This window comes from Diospyros lotus, chromosome 2, assembly GCF_014633365.1.
Source record: "Diospyros lotus cultivar Yz01 chromosome 2, ASM1463336v1, whole genome shotgun sequence".
In the NCBI taxonomy this organism is placed as follows: domain Eukaryota; kingdom Viridiplantae; phylum Streptophyta; class Magnoliopsida; order Ericales; family Ebenaceae; genus Diospyros; species Diospyros lotus.
The window spans coordinates 29,601,533-29,613,937 of NC_068339.1; the positions used below are offsets into that span (position 1 = coordinate 29,601,533).

A 12,405-nucleotide genomic window follows, 5' to 3' on the forward strand; every position below is an offset into this window, starting at 1 on the left:
TCTTGTGGAGAAGTTCGAGCCGTACATTGTCGATTGTCGTTGATCATGTTGCTGGTTTGGCCTTGCCGAGCCCATTGCCATGAAGCCGTGGGTGTGTCATTACCTTATCACTTATGTGGCAGGAAGGAGGTTGAAGTAGAAGATGCTAGGGTACATTTATATCAAGCACAACACAGAAACAGCGTCCACAATAATAGCCAAATAAGTTTACGGCTGGGTTCCCACAGAGAACAACAAATACGAAAGAGAGAATTTAGAGAAACGGGATACTTAATTGCCGCTTGACTATTTAATATGCATGACGTTGGTAAAAATGATAGCAAACTGGTCCAAAAAGATAAACTTGTTATTCGGCGATTCTTAAGCCCAAATGACATCATATTTGATAAGGAGTCCAGGATATTAAAGTTGAAGGGCTGCCTGCTACTATTGTGCCATACAGTAAAGAGCAGAAACTAGAAAGCTAAAAGAGTACTTTAGATCCAAACGCATAGAAAGCTATCAAAATCAAAATGCTTCATTTGCTGCTTAATTCCTCTGTACGCTTGAACATGCATCTGTTTTCATCTCGTCTGCCGGCTGCGCTATACATGCCCTGAAGATGAAGCATTAATGCAAGCGAGGTCTCACGGCATAACTGCATGTTACCAGAAAGACTCGTCTTCTTGTGGAGAATGATTATAGCCCATCCCCTCAAATTCCTACAACAATTAAACACAAACACGTATATATGTATTTACTCTCACTTCTATTTCATTCTATTCGTCCACAGAAAAACAGTAGTAGAAGGCAGGGCAACCAACTTGACAGAATAATTTACACACCGCTGACTTCGCCTTGGTATTGTTATATGGTGTTAAGCAGGGATTTAGGTCCTTGAGGAACATGTCACCCGGGCTGCCTGGTGGCGTGTTCTCCTCGTAGCTGAATTCCTGAATTAATTGTCAAATTGATTGGAACAAGCATATAGACAAAGGAAAAGAAATATGCACTAAAACTGCTGATATCTGTAAGACAAGCGTGTTGAATATAATCATGTTTACTAATTAGGTGCAACTTAAAGGTTTTACGTTTTAATATGATGTGCTTCATAATTCCGAGAGATTTTTATTTTTATTTTTGCTGTCATAATTACCAGAGAATTAGCAGAATGTTCTTGAACATATGCTGGCGACTTTGGACTTGGAGAGTTCAAATGAGCATCATTATACCCCCTACCTGCTGCCTTCACCTGTTCAAGAATATTTAGCATCAATCAATGTTTCAGTTGCAAAAATGGCTAAACCACGTCCAAAACCCCTATGCAGTCAATAGCATATATTTGTGGTCATACAGTTTCTTCTTTTTTTAATTTTTTATAAAAAGGTGTTATTATATCATCAATATAACCAAAATAGTGGCTGCCCAATAGAAACACCATACATCCCCGAGAACATTATTCACCATAATCTACAAGAAGACCCCTCCCTCCCTCTGCTATTCAAAAAACAACCCCTGAATACCCATCAAAGCTCACTTCCCAGAACCTCCATATAAATGAAACCAACCGAAAGAACTTGAACAAAGCAGCAACAATAACAGAGGATTGCGAAGCCTAGGATGAAAGAACATAAAACTGATCAGCAAACAACATCCTCACAGCAACTGGAAAAAATGGCATTAAAGGCCCAACCCCACCAGCAGCCACAACAATTAAAGACCTGACACTTGATAGTACACCAATAACAACACCTCAGCCAAGATCAAACAATTGCATACGTATTAAGTGTTACCTCAGCAAGATCCCGAGCAAGGAATTCAAGCTGGCCCGTCAGTGAAGTGACCTGTCTTTGCAGGTTAGGGATCAGTTGTTTTGCCTGCTTCAGTTCTGAACCCTGTTTCTCCAACACCTCCTGAACCTGTGGGTGCGTTTCATCCGGGAATAGTACGGCGCTCTTCAAGGATTTTATTTCTTCCCTTTGCTTCAAGCACAGATCCTTCAATTTCTCCACCTGCGAAACCCCATATCCATGAATTTTCAACTCAAGAACAAATTCAAAATCTTTAATTCCACTACATCCCATTACACAGAATGCAAAACTTAAGGAATCAATGTATTCTTCAGGATCCACAGCACCAGAAACAAGCACCATCGATCAGAAAATCCAGAGGCACTTGTCAAAGTTGCAGCTTTTGGGTCTAGAATTAGGGCTATATCATTTATTGTTGAAATACCATACCTCTCCATTTTTCTGCTCTAGGATGCTCTTGAGCTCGGCGATCTCCAACTCCAGATCCTTGTTCTGATTCAAAAGCTCCCTTTCACTTCTAAGCACCATAGCCAAAGTCCTGGTGTTCGACTTCACCTCCGTCAAAGCCTTACTCTTACTCCCTCCCTCACTAAACAACTTGCGATTCAGACCCGAGAAATCCGATCCCTTCCGCGTCGTCTTCTTCAAATCCTCTGCCAAGATATCCGCGGCAATAACCAAATTCGTCGGCTTTTTCTTGGGCTTAGCCGCCATAAACTTCTTCACCATGGCGCTCAAGTTCTGGTCGTTCCTCATCTTCTTCACCTGACCAGCAGCAGCAGCTAGGTCCGATGCTGAATTGGCCTTGACGATGGCCCGAGAGGAATTTCGCTCCACCAATGCCGGAGACTGGTTCCGTCGGGCGGTGGAGCCGCCTGTGAAGCGTTTGAGGAATGAACTTTTGGGTTTGAGATCGGTGGATGAAGATGGGTCGGATTGGTGAGACTGGGTCGACGATCGAGAGTCGAACGAGCTGTATCGAGAAGCCATTGCCTTCTCGGAGCGATGGACTGGAGCGGTTGCAGGAGCACTGCCCTCTGCGAGTAAGAGAGGCATAGCCTATAGAGCGCGCAAAATTGATGCATTAAAAGTGGACGCGTGTATGGCAGAGATATCTCGTGCTGTGTAAATTGAAATTTTAGCGTGAGACGCGCGGGTTGTCTTCCAAACGCGGCTTAAAGAAAAAGGTTTGAAATTTGAATTCTGATTATGGACGGGCAGGAGGTCACCCTCAATCTCTCGGACCATTAATAAGGCAACGTTTGGAGTGATTTTAGTAATGGAACAACACCCCTAAGGCAACGTACTATGGAGCGATTTGGTAATAGAATGAAATAAGACAAATGGATAGAAAATTTTCTTTCCTTATTTGAGAAAAAAGGCATAGAAAGTAATGGAGTGTAAAATACTTTTATTTATTTATTTATTTCAAATACAGAAATAGAATATTTTATTAAATAACAAATTTAAACAGCTTTCCAACTACTACTGCTACTACCATTACTCGATTACACTAAATTTACATCTTTGGTAGAATTAATTTGGCAGGATTTCCAACAGCTGTGACTTGTGGAGGAACATCCTCAAGCACCACCGAAGCCGCACCAATCTTAGCACCCGCCCCAATTTTAAGATTGCCTAAAACCTTAGCCCCTGCTCCTATGAGAACCCCATCGCCAACCTTGGGGTGTCTGTCCCCTGAAACCTTGCCTGTACTCCCCAAAGTCACATTATGCAGAAATGAGACATTGTTTCCGACCACGGCCGTCTCTCCGACCACGATTCCGGTGGCGTGATCGAGTAATATCCCTCGTCCTATCTTGGCTCCCGGGTGGATGTCAACTGCGAAAACCTGGGAAACCCGGGCTTGGATTAGCAGTGCCATTGCCGTCCTGCCTTGTGACCACAGTTTATGTGTCGCCCTATGAGCTTGCAGCGCTAGGAATCCCTTGAAATTTAAGAGGCAGTGAAGGAAACTTTGGCAAGCCGGGTCACGCTCTTCCACAGCTCTGAGATCATCTCTGATGGCTCTTTTAGTGTCGCGGTCTTGCTCGAGCAGACCCAATAGAACCTCATAAAGGGCATCCCTAGAAAGGCTTGAATTGCTCAAGTTGGTTGCCAAATGATTTGCCAGTGCGCTCTCTAGGGATTTATGTGACAGAATCAAGGAGTGGTAGTATTCGGATAAAATGGGCTCTTGCTCAACATTCGAGATGGCTTCCCCGCGTATTCTGATCCATATGCGATCTTCTTCTTCTTCTTCTTCTTCTTCATTCCGAATGATTTTTGAAGAAGAATCCAACTTCTGAGAATGCAAATGATGAACTGAGCTACACCAGCTAAAACTTGAAGAATGGTCGGTAGGAACGGCTGCCATCATAAGTTGAGCAGAGAGGGATATGGCGATCGATGGAGGCAATTAAGTATGGAAAGAGAGATGGAGATTAATTGAAGCGAGAGTCGAATCGCATTGGGACTGGAATATTAATTTGCTTAGTTATATAAATAAAAGACAAGGGATTAGGAGAGGGATTGGGAGAGATGGGAAGCAGAAGCTTCGTGGAAATACAACTATAATTATTATTATGATGTAAGAAGCAAATTATTAATACGAAAGACTAAGACTCACTTCTTCCAGATGACATCTCAAGTGACGTACGAAAGACTTGATTAACAGCCCCAAGTAATTATTAAATTAAAGTAGCATTTAATTAGCAAAAGCAAAACAAAAACAAAATACATGTGCATTATTTTCATACTTTTTTTTTATAAAATATAAAATATTTATAATAATAGTTCACTCATCAAGCACTCTTGCGCCGAAGATGAATAGGGCTAAGCGATCTATTGAAGTATTCAAACTCACAACTTTCTAATATATTTTCAATACAACAATTATATTTATTTATCTATGAAAATAGTCAATGCAAAGTCAAGGTGAGAAGGCGGAGACTGAGTACCACCAGAGGAAACTCATAGTCGGGGACTCGACCCGCTAGCTAAGGGAGTAAAAGGACAAATCACTAAAGAAGTAGTAAGATCGATAAGATAGAAGACAATCAAGGGGCTCATTAGAGTTTCTCCCCCGCAGGCGATTCGATGCCTAAATTAGTATGGATCATAAAAAGTAAAAATATAATATTATGCAATGTGCTCATCTCTATGAGTGTATCGTGTAACATCTCAATTTTTGGGTTAAAATAAATGATGTTAAAAAGGGAGGAAAAGTCAAAGAAGAGATGAGTTGAAATCTTAGAAGGTCAAAATGGGCATAGGGCAATAGGTGGAATTCTCCAAAATAAGTAAAGGAAGAAGCAAAGATAAAAGTCAAATAAAGAGAAATTTGAAAAGTCAAGGTAGAGCAAAGTGAATATATATAAGTGGATATATATATTTGTTAGTGGACTTGTAGTTTTTAGAAATATTGAAATATGGGATTATGGATTTTTGGGTTATTATATAAGAATTATGGCTTAAGTGTGTGTATATAATGTAATACTCAAAATTTTTTAAAGGATTTAAAAGTAATTTTTATTAGGGTATAAGTGAAAGTTTCATAAGATTTGAGATTATAGTGTAATTTTACATAGTTAAGAGTGATCAAATCAACTGTAGGGAATGCCCTGAAGTCTAGAATTGTAAGAAAAATGATATGATATTAACAAGCATCTTAATGCATGATTTTAAGACCTGAAATAAATTGAATTAGAGATAATTTTCGATATAGGTAGGATTCAGCCTAAAAAAAATTGAATGATCTTAAGAGACCTTCGAAAAGTCAGTGGAACCTTGAATGGACTCCAATTTTATATAAAGATCAATCTTGAAATGGTTTCAAGATAAAACAAAGGTTCTGTGAGGGCACTGGGACAAAATCGTCCTTATTGAGTAAGCTTTGGAGTTATTAATTTTGCATTTTAAGTATTGTAATGTAAATTAATTTGATGATCAAGGGTGTAATTGTAATTAGAGAAATACTCAAATGAAATAAAGATGAAATTTAGAGTTTAAATGTGTAATTTTCCTTATCTTATGGTGTAATATATAGTTATATATATAAATATATATATATATATATGTGCGTATGTGTGCATGGAGCTTCTACAAGTGGGCAGTAAGAAGACTTAATGGCCAAGTCTTTGTTGTAAGTAGGCTTCAAAGAATGGTGGCCAAGGCAAGTTTAAGTCGATGGGTTGCCTATAAATAGAGGGAAAGTTTGAGCGAAATGACGAAGAAGGAATGGAGTAATTAGAAGCAAAGAAGGCAGAGCAAGCAGTGGCAGTGATGCCTAGGCCATGATGAAAGCATCTAAGATTGGCCGACGATGAGAATGAGTGATGGAGGGTTGGCCTTTGTAGTAGCTAAGCACGGGTATAGTAGCGCGTAGAGGCCACGAACAACAAGCAGGAGGCGGCATGCTATTACGCGATAGCCGGCAAGGCCAATAACGGCTAACAGAGGCCCAAGCGACGACCGATAGAGGCCCAGGTAATGGATGGGCAGAGGGCTAGTTTGCAGGTGGACTATTTGTGCGTAGAGAAGAAGGAAGGAGGAAGTAGAGAAGAAGAAAAAGAAAAAAAAGGAAAGAATAATAGAAAAAAGCTTCTAAAAATTTTTAGAAAATTCTAGGAATTAATTTGGGACTAGAGGAACATGCCAAAATTAAGAAATTATTTGGGCATGCGTTATAACACCCCCTTTCCTAGAACTACTCGAGAAGAGGTGCTGGGGAAAAATAAAATAAAACTAACTGATAAACTGAAATCTGATACTATAAATGAATATCTCAAACAAGTGAAATAAAACTCTAAGTCAACAAAAATTGAAAACCATAAACTTTGTCTAAGGGATAATCCCTCAACTGAAATATAAAATAACCCTAAACTGACAAAACACTGTAAATTAACAGAACTCCCAAACATCTTTTGTCTTGAGCTGCTCCACGTACACACACTACTGACCACTGCTGCTAGGCGCCACATCTGGTACTCCCTCGCTAGGACCTGGAATGGTGAAAAGTACAAGATGAGTTACAAAACTCAGCAAGTAATAAGCTGAAAATAATAACTAAAGCTGAATTGAGAAATATCGATACTCATAAAAAAATATTAATTATCCTTGCACTAAGAGATATAATAATCACTATAAGGTTGTATTTACGAGATGTAATGCACATAAACTGTAAAATACATGCAGGTATGCAACTTTGTCTCATAAGCCCACATAACTGTAATACATACCTGACTAATCTGAATCCTACAAATATAAAAACTGTAAGTACATACTGTGGGCAATACGCCCTTTGCCCCCTGGTGGCTATTAGCCCGGCAACTAATAAACTGAGTTGTAACTGAAATTGATACTAATGGGATCCCCATGGACAAGCCACCTGGCATGCATAATGCAATGCTCATATAAATACTGGCACACGATATCTAGTGCTCCATATAAAGTCATGCTTAATATTCATACCAAGATGTATGCACATAATCTCATGAAATAATGTTGAACATGTCATAACAAAAGTATAAAATGCACAAACTGTTATTACTATTATTGGAGTCCAAATATTTCTCGTATTTTTTCTTAAAATACCAAATTTATTGATATTTATTCATTTATTTAATTAATTATTTATTTTGAGAGTGCAACATGAACACTTCCCAGGGGGTCACCCATCCTATTATTACTCCTACCTAAGCACGCTTAACTTTGGAGTCTCTTAAATATTGGTTACTAAAGGGGATGTCATGCATGAAAAATTTGGTGTGAGTGATTTGCACCCTACTGCCATTCAGATGTCTCCAAAATTCATTCGAATGAGTTTGAAGGAACTAAAGTATTTGAATAGGCAGAATAGAACACATTCAAATGCAACAATACCCCATTCGAATGAGTGAATGGAATATACATGGGTCATTCGAATGACAACGAATCTCATTCGAATGCTAGATGAAACAAAGCAAAGGCTATTTGGATCTTTCAATGACTCATTCGAATGACAAAAAAACTCATTCAAATGACACACTGAAAACCTTAAGAACACATTCAAATAACAAAAAAACTCATTCGAATGGCACATTGGAAACCTTAAGAACACATTCGAATGACAAAAAAAATCATTCGAATGACACATTGAAAACCTTAAGAACACATTCAAATAATACGATAATATTGAGAACTCATTTGGATAACACCCAAAACTCATTCGAATGATGTGATACACTAAGAATTCATTTGAATACCACAAAACTCATTCTAATGACAAAAAAGCTTATTCGAATGTCTGAATCTCATACAAAACAAAGCTTACAATAATAGAGACTATATCTTGAATCAAAACTTAACATTACTACACCATTCCAAAAGAAATCTTGGGAGAACAATCCCAATTGATATAGAATAACATCAAGATGAATCAACAATCATACTGGGAAAGGAAATGCTTGCGAGAGAATCATGCATAACTTATCAAAACTCACTGCACATTGATATACTGCATGTATATATATATATATAAACATATTGTCAGATCAATCTGAAACTCAAATAAAGAGATACTGAAATTGAGATTAATACTGAAACATGATCCCGTAAGAATAGTTTACCAGGATAGATACTTGTTCATGACCTCACTGTTATACGCATACATAGATATATAAACGTATCTATTTACTGATATAAAACTGAAGCTTAACGAAGCTATTGAATAATCTGAAACGTACTCACAAGAACCTGTAATGGAAGGGATTACAGGGAAGATACTTGCCTTTCAATCTCTCTGATTGATTTCTACGACTTCGATGGAAATCTCCTATGCCAAAATCACTGTTGAAGCTTCTCCAATTCTCTGTTCTTCATGGCATGAAGAAAAAACTAAACACTACGAATATATATATAATGGAGAACAACCCCAAAAGCCCGTCTCAATCTCTTATTATAACTTGGAGACCTCTCAGACTTCTCCTCACGCGAGGATAAGCCAGCTCATAATATCACTAATTAGAAATTAAATTCTAATAACCACTTCTTAAATGACCATCATGTCCTTGTACTTAATTCTTAAATAACTAAATGCCATTAAGTGTTATTTCTCAATTAAAAATCTTGAAATTGCCACATTAAATAATTAATTGGCAAATTTACTTTTAATAATTCTAAATAAATTCTAGACCCTCTAACAGGTCGTTACACGCGTTTTGAGGTCAGGGCAAACATATTGAGGAAACCTGAGAGGCTAAGTTAAGGTGAGTGTTCTTCCTTAAAAACTTGGTTTCGTGAGTGGTTTTACACTAAACTTGGTTTTAATTCTTCCTAAACATGATTTGATTACATACAAAAAGGGTTTTGTTGCATGTGAATGGTTTTAATCTATGATGATTGGTTTCATGTGGGAGGTTCGTCCCGAAATGTTTTATACATGTGCATCAAATTTTGTATTAAATTATATACATGAAAATGTTGTTTTGCATCGAATCATAGCATGTGGTATTAACATGTTTTTGTGTTGTCCATATAGAATGTCAACCTGGGATGTTGCCCTAATAGTGTTGCCGTAATTCTCCAAGGGTATTTGCCAGAGCAACGTATAAGGGTATTTAGTGCCGTGTGTGTGTGCCGAGATGACTACCTAGGGTTTCGTACTAGGCTAGGTAGCCAGGGAAGTTACACTGACTGGTTGTACATGTGGGATTGGGATGTCAACTTGTGAAGTGGCACCTGAGTGATAGCACTAGGGAAGCATGCTAAGGGAAAATGCCCACTTATGACGGGGGTTGAGAGTGGACGCCACCCCGATGATCGACACGTGGTGGGGCTGAGAGTGGGCACCACCTCGGATAGGCTTAAGTGGTGGGGCTGGGAGTGGACACCAGTGTAATGCCCCCACTTTTCCAAATACACAATGATGTAAAATATAAGCCAACATTACCTTGGGTGTTATGGAAAAGCTTGCCAACGGAAGCATTTGGATCGAACCTGAAAGCTTAACGAAAGCTAAATAAAGAGGTTTCCACTAGATTCCTTTATATGTATAGGAAACACATACAACTTTCAATAAACCCAAAAGGTATAACTCACTACTTGTAGTTATAACTGCAACACATACCTAAGCTAGCGATTAAACCCTCATCATGGCAACTTTCCCATACAACATTTGAAGTGCACCAATTAAGATATTACACCCACACAACCCACGTATTTAATACAAGCTCGAGCATCCTAGCCGTTATTACAATACATCACTTGAATTACATAATGAAATAAAACCCCAAGCTAGCTGCAAAACCCAAAGCCAGCCAAGCACCACATTTTTGCCCTTGCTCGAACTAGAACCTGGAACACTTGGCACTTCTGATAAACCTGGGACGTTGAATGTCCTAAGAGTATGAAACGCCTGAGTTAGATAATAACATCTAAGTGAGTGACTTAGAAAAGGAAAGGTATGTGCGTGCAAATGCAATAATGTTGTTATGAAATCCACCATTGTGGTAGCAATGATAGGGTGTTGCAATCACCCCCGCGGTCATCATAGTCACCCCTGGCTCACCGTAAGAGCATGAGATCTTCCATGATGGCCTAACAACTAGCCACAGTCACCAACACGAACATGATATATGACAAAACTGAAGGAATATGCATAAATGAGGGAAAATATGACATGTAAGCCATAAAGGCATGATATGCAAGCCAACATCCACACACAAGTGAAGCACCAAATGCTCAAAGTGTCACAAAACATGCAAGAATCACTCACCTTGACTGATTACCTTAGGAAGCACGGCTTACAACAAGCGGGATGGGTTTTCTCGCAGTTTTTCTTACTGCTTGGCACGAACTTCGAGAAAGACCCAAAAACTTCGTTGAGGCTCATTCTCCCTCGTTTCTCCCCTGATTTTCTCCCTTCTTTTTGGCAGCGTTTCCTCTCTCAAACTCCCTTCCTTTTCCTCTTTGCTTGGTGCCCTAAATGAATAACCTCAAAGCCCTTATAGGAAACTTCGACAAACCAAGTCGCGTCACGTGTCACGTCATTATGAGACTTCAAATCCTATCTCCTAAGTGACCAACGAATGTTTGCCACATGTCCTTAGGGATAAGGTTTGGAGACTTTTGCAAACTTGGAGATTAAGTAAACTTTTCTTGGCCAATCACGCGATGCCACCTTAGGGGGTGATTATTAGCCATCATGTGACCTTATCTTATCTTCTAAGTGGCCAATGGTTGATTTCCATGTGTCTTTTAGGATAAGGTTTGGAGACTTTGGAGGCTAAGCAAAAGACTTAGAGAAGATTTGGGGAAGACTTTGAGAAGACTTGGACTTTAAGCAAGGACTTAGGGAAGACTTGGAGTAAAGACTTGGACTTGGACTTCAAAACAATCCAAAGCTTCATTTGATTTGAGTTTGAAATCCAAAGATATTTTAAAGAGATATTTTAAGGTTTCAGGAAACAACACTTTGGCCCGAACTTTCTAGGTAACTGCATATAGACCCCTTGCAACTTGGTCCCCGAGCCATTTTTAATTACAATTTTTGGTTCTCAAAAAATGGATAAATTACACTAATACCCCAAGGTTTTTAGGTAAATTACATCTTTACCTGAACTTCAATATTTACGATTTTGCCACTGGCTCAGAAATTGAATTTTTTGACTCAAGGCTTCCACAATCCCTTGAAAGGACCTATTTTCTCAAGTATTAGAGCCTAATAATCTCAGGTATTACATCATATTTGAATTTGAAAATCTGGGGTATTACAACCAGCCTTTGAGCCATAGCATTGTTTCTAAGGTGGATGTGGATTCACAGGGATAGTGTTGATCATCTTGTGGCCAGGGTTTGTGTTGACATGATCCGATATACTTTTGAGTAGGAATGTAATGTCTGACATGATAGTGGGGTGATACTCGGGTTCATGTGTCGAGGTTGTTGCTCTTAAGCTAGGACTATGTTATGCCAATGTGTCGATGTAGTTGTGTTGTCTTTAGAGATATTGTATTTTTTTCCGGTTAGGGTTAAGTGCTGTGTGGGATTCTCTTAGGCTGGGACATGTTAGAGATATGTCGATTTTTGTTTCATGCCTTGCATACATTTATGAAAATGTTTTAAACTCTCATTTAGATGATTCAACATCTTATTTGGAATTTGTCCTTGGAATATTCAAACGTTCTAGGTGAAAGCAGCTATGCCAAAGGGAAAGGAATTATCGATGAGTGATAACAATTTGTATGTGGTTCATATCATGACTTTTTGATTTTGATGTATATTACTTCGATGATGTTATGTTAAATGATGGTACATTTTTCATGTTATGAATAAAGTGGTTTTGGTTATATTTTATTTGAGATTTCAATCTAGTTTCTACATTTATAATGGCGTTACCTGTCTTAACTTAATGATTCTAAGTTTGATATGCTGAGAAGGTTTAACGGGATTGTCGGGGAACGATTTATGTTGAGTTTATGTTGAAAAAATATATCCTCGAAATCCTAAGTCATTTAATGCCTAGAAAAAATGGGATGTTACATATAAGAAAATGGGATAAGTATAAAAAGGGTGAGAGGCATGAGAAATCAAAGGAAATTGAGAGAGAGAGAGAGAGAGAGAGAGAGAGAGAGAG

The 12,405-nt window shown here is 38.5% G+C and overlaps 2 protein-coding genes across 3 annotated transcripts; both read right to left on the reverse strand.

Moving 5' to 3' along the window:
- Positions 1-328: 328 nt before the first annotated feature.
- On the reverse strand, positions 329-2,910 carry LOC127793959 (uncharacterized). 2 transcript variants are annotated; one of them, XM_052324793.1, is made up of 5 exons: positions 2,220-2,910; positions 1,773-1,991; positions 1,136-1,231; positions 804-932; positions 329-701 (listed from the first exon to the last, which is right to left on the reverse strand). In XM_052324793.1, the coding sequence occupies exons 1-5, from the start codon at positions 2,844-2,846 to the stop codon at positions 645-647; spliced, it is 1,128 nt and encodes a 375-aa protein (XP_052180753.1). In that variant the 5' UTR covers positions 2,847-2,910; the 3' UTR covers positions 329-644. The 2 variants fall into 2 exon arrangements, with proteins under 2 accessions (XP_052180753.1, XP_052180754.1); XM_052324794.1 differs by having other exon boundaries at positions 825-932; positions 2,220-2,909.
- A 115-nt stretch (positions 2,911-3,025) lies between these two features.
- On the reverse strand, positions 3,026-4,253 carry LOC127793961 (serine acetyltransferase 1, chloroplastic-like). The gene has a single exon (XM_052324795.1). It carries the CDS (start codon positions 4,168-4,170, stop codon positions 3,310-3,312), a length of 861 nt encoding a protein of 286 aa, XP_052180755.1. The 5' UTR covers positions 4,171-4,253; the 3' UTR covers positions 3,026-3,309.
- Positions 4,254-12,405: the final 8,152 nt, after the last annotated feature.

Bases quoted from the DNA above. Each gene is read 5' to 3' on its own strand.
- LOC127793961 (XM_052324795.1), bottom strand. From the start codon at position 4,170: ATGATGGCAGCCGTTCCTACCGACCATTCTTCAAGTTTTAGCTGGTGT.
- LOC127793959 (XM_052324793.1), bottom strand. From the start codon at position 2,846: ATGCCTCTCTTACTCGCAGAGGGCAGTGCTCCTGCAACCGCTCCAGTC. The intron at 1,992-2,219 runs GTATGGTATTTC...GGGGTTTCGCAG, and splicing joins TAGAGCAGAAAAATGGAGAG to GTGGAGAAATTGAAGGATCT. The intron at 1,232-1,772 runs GTAACACTTAAT...ATTCTTGAACAG, and splicing joins TTGCTCGGGATCTTGCTGAG to GTGAAGGCAGCAGGTAGGGG.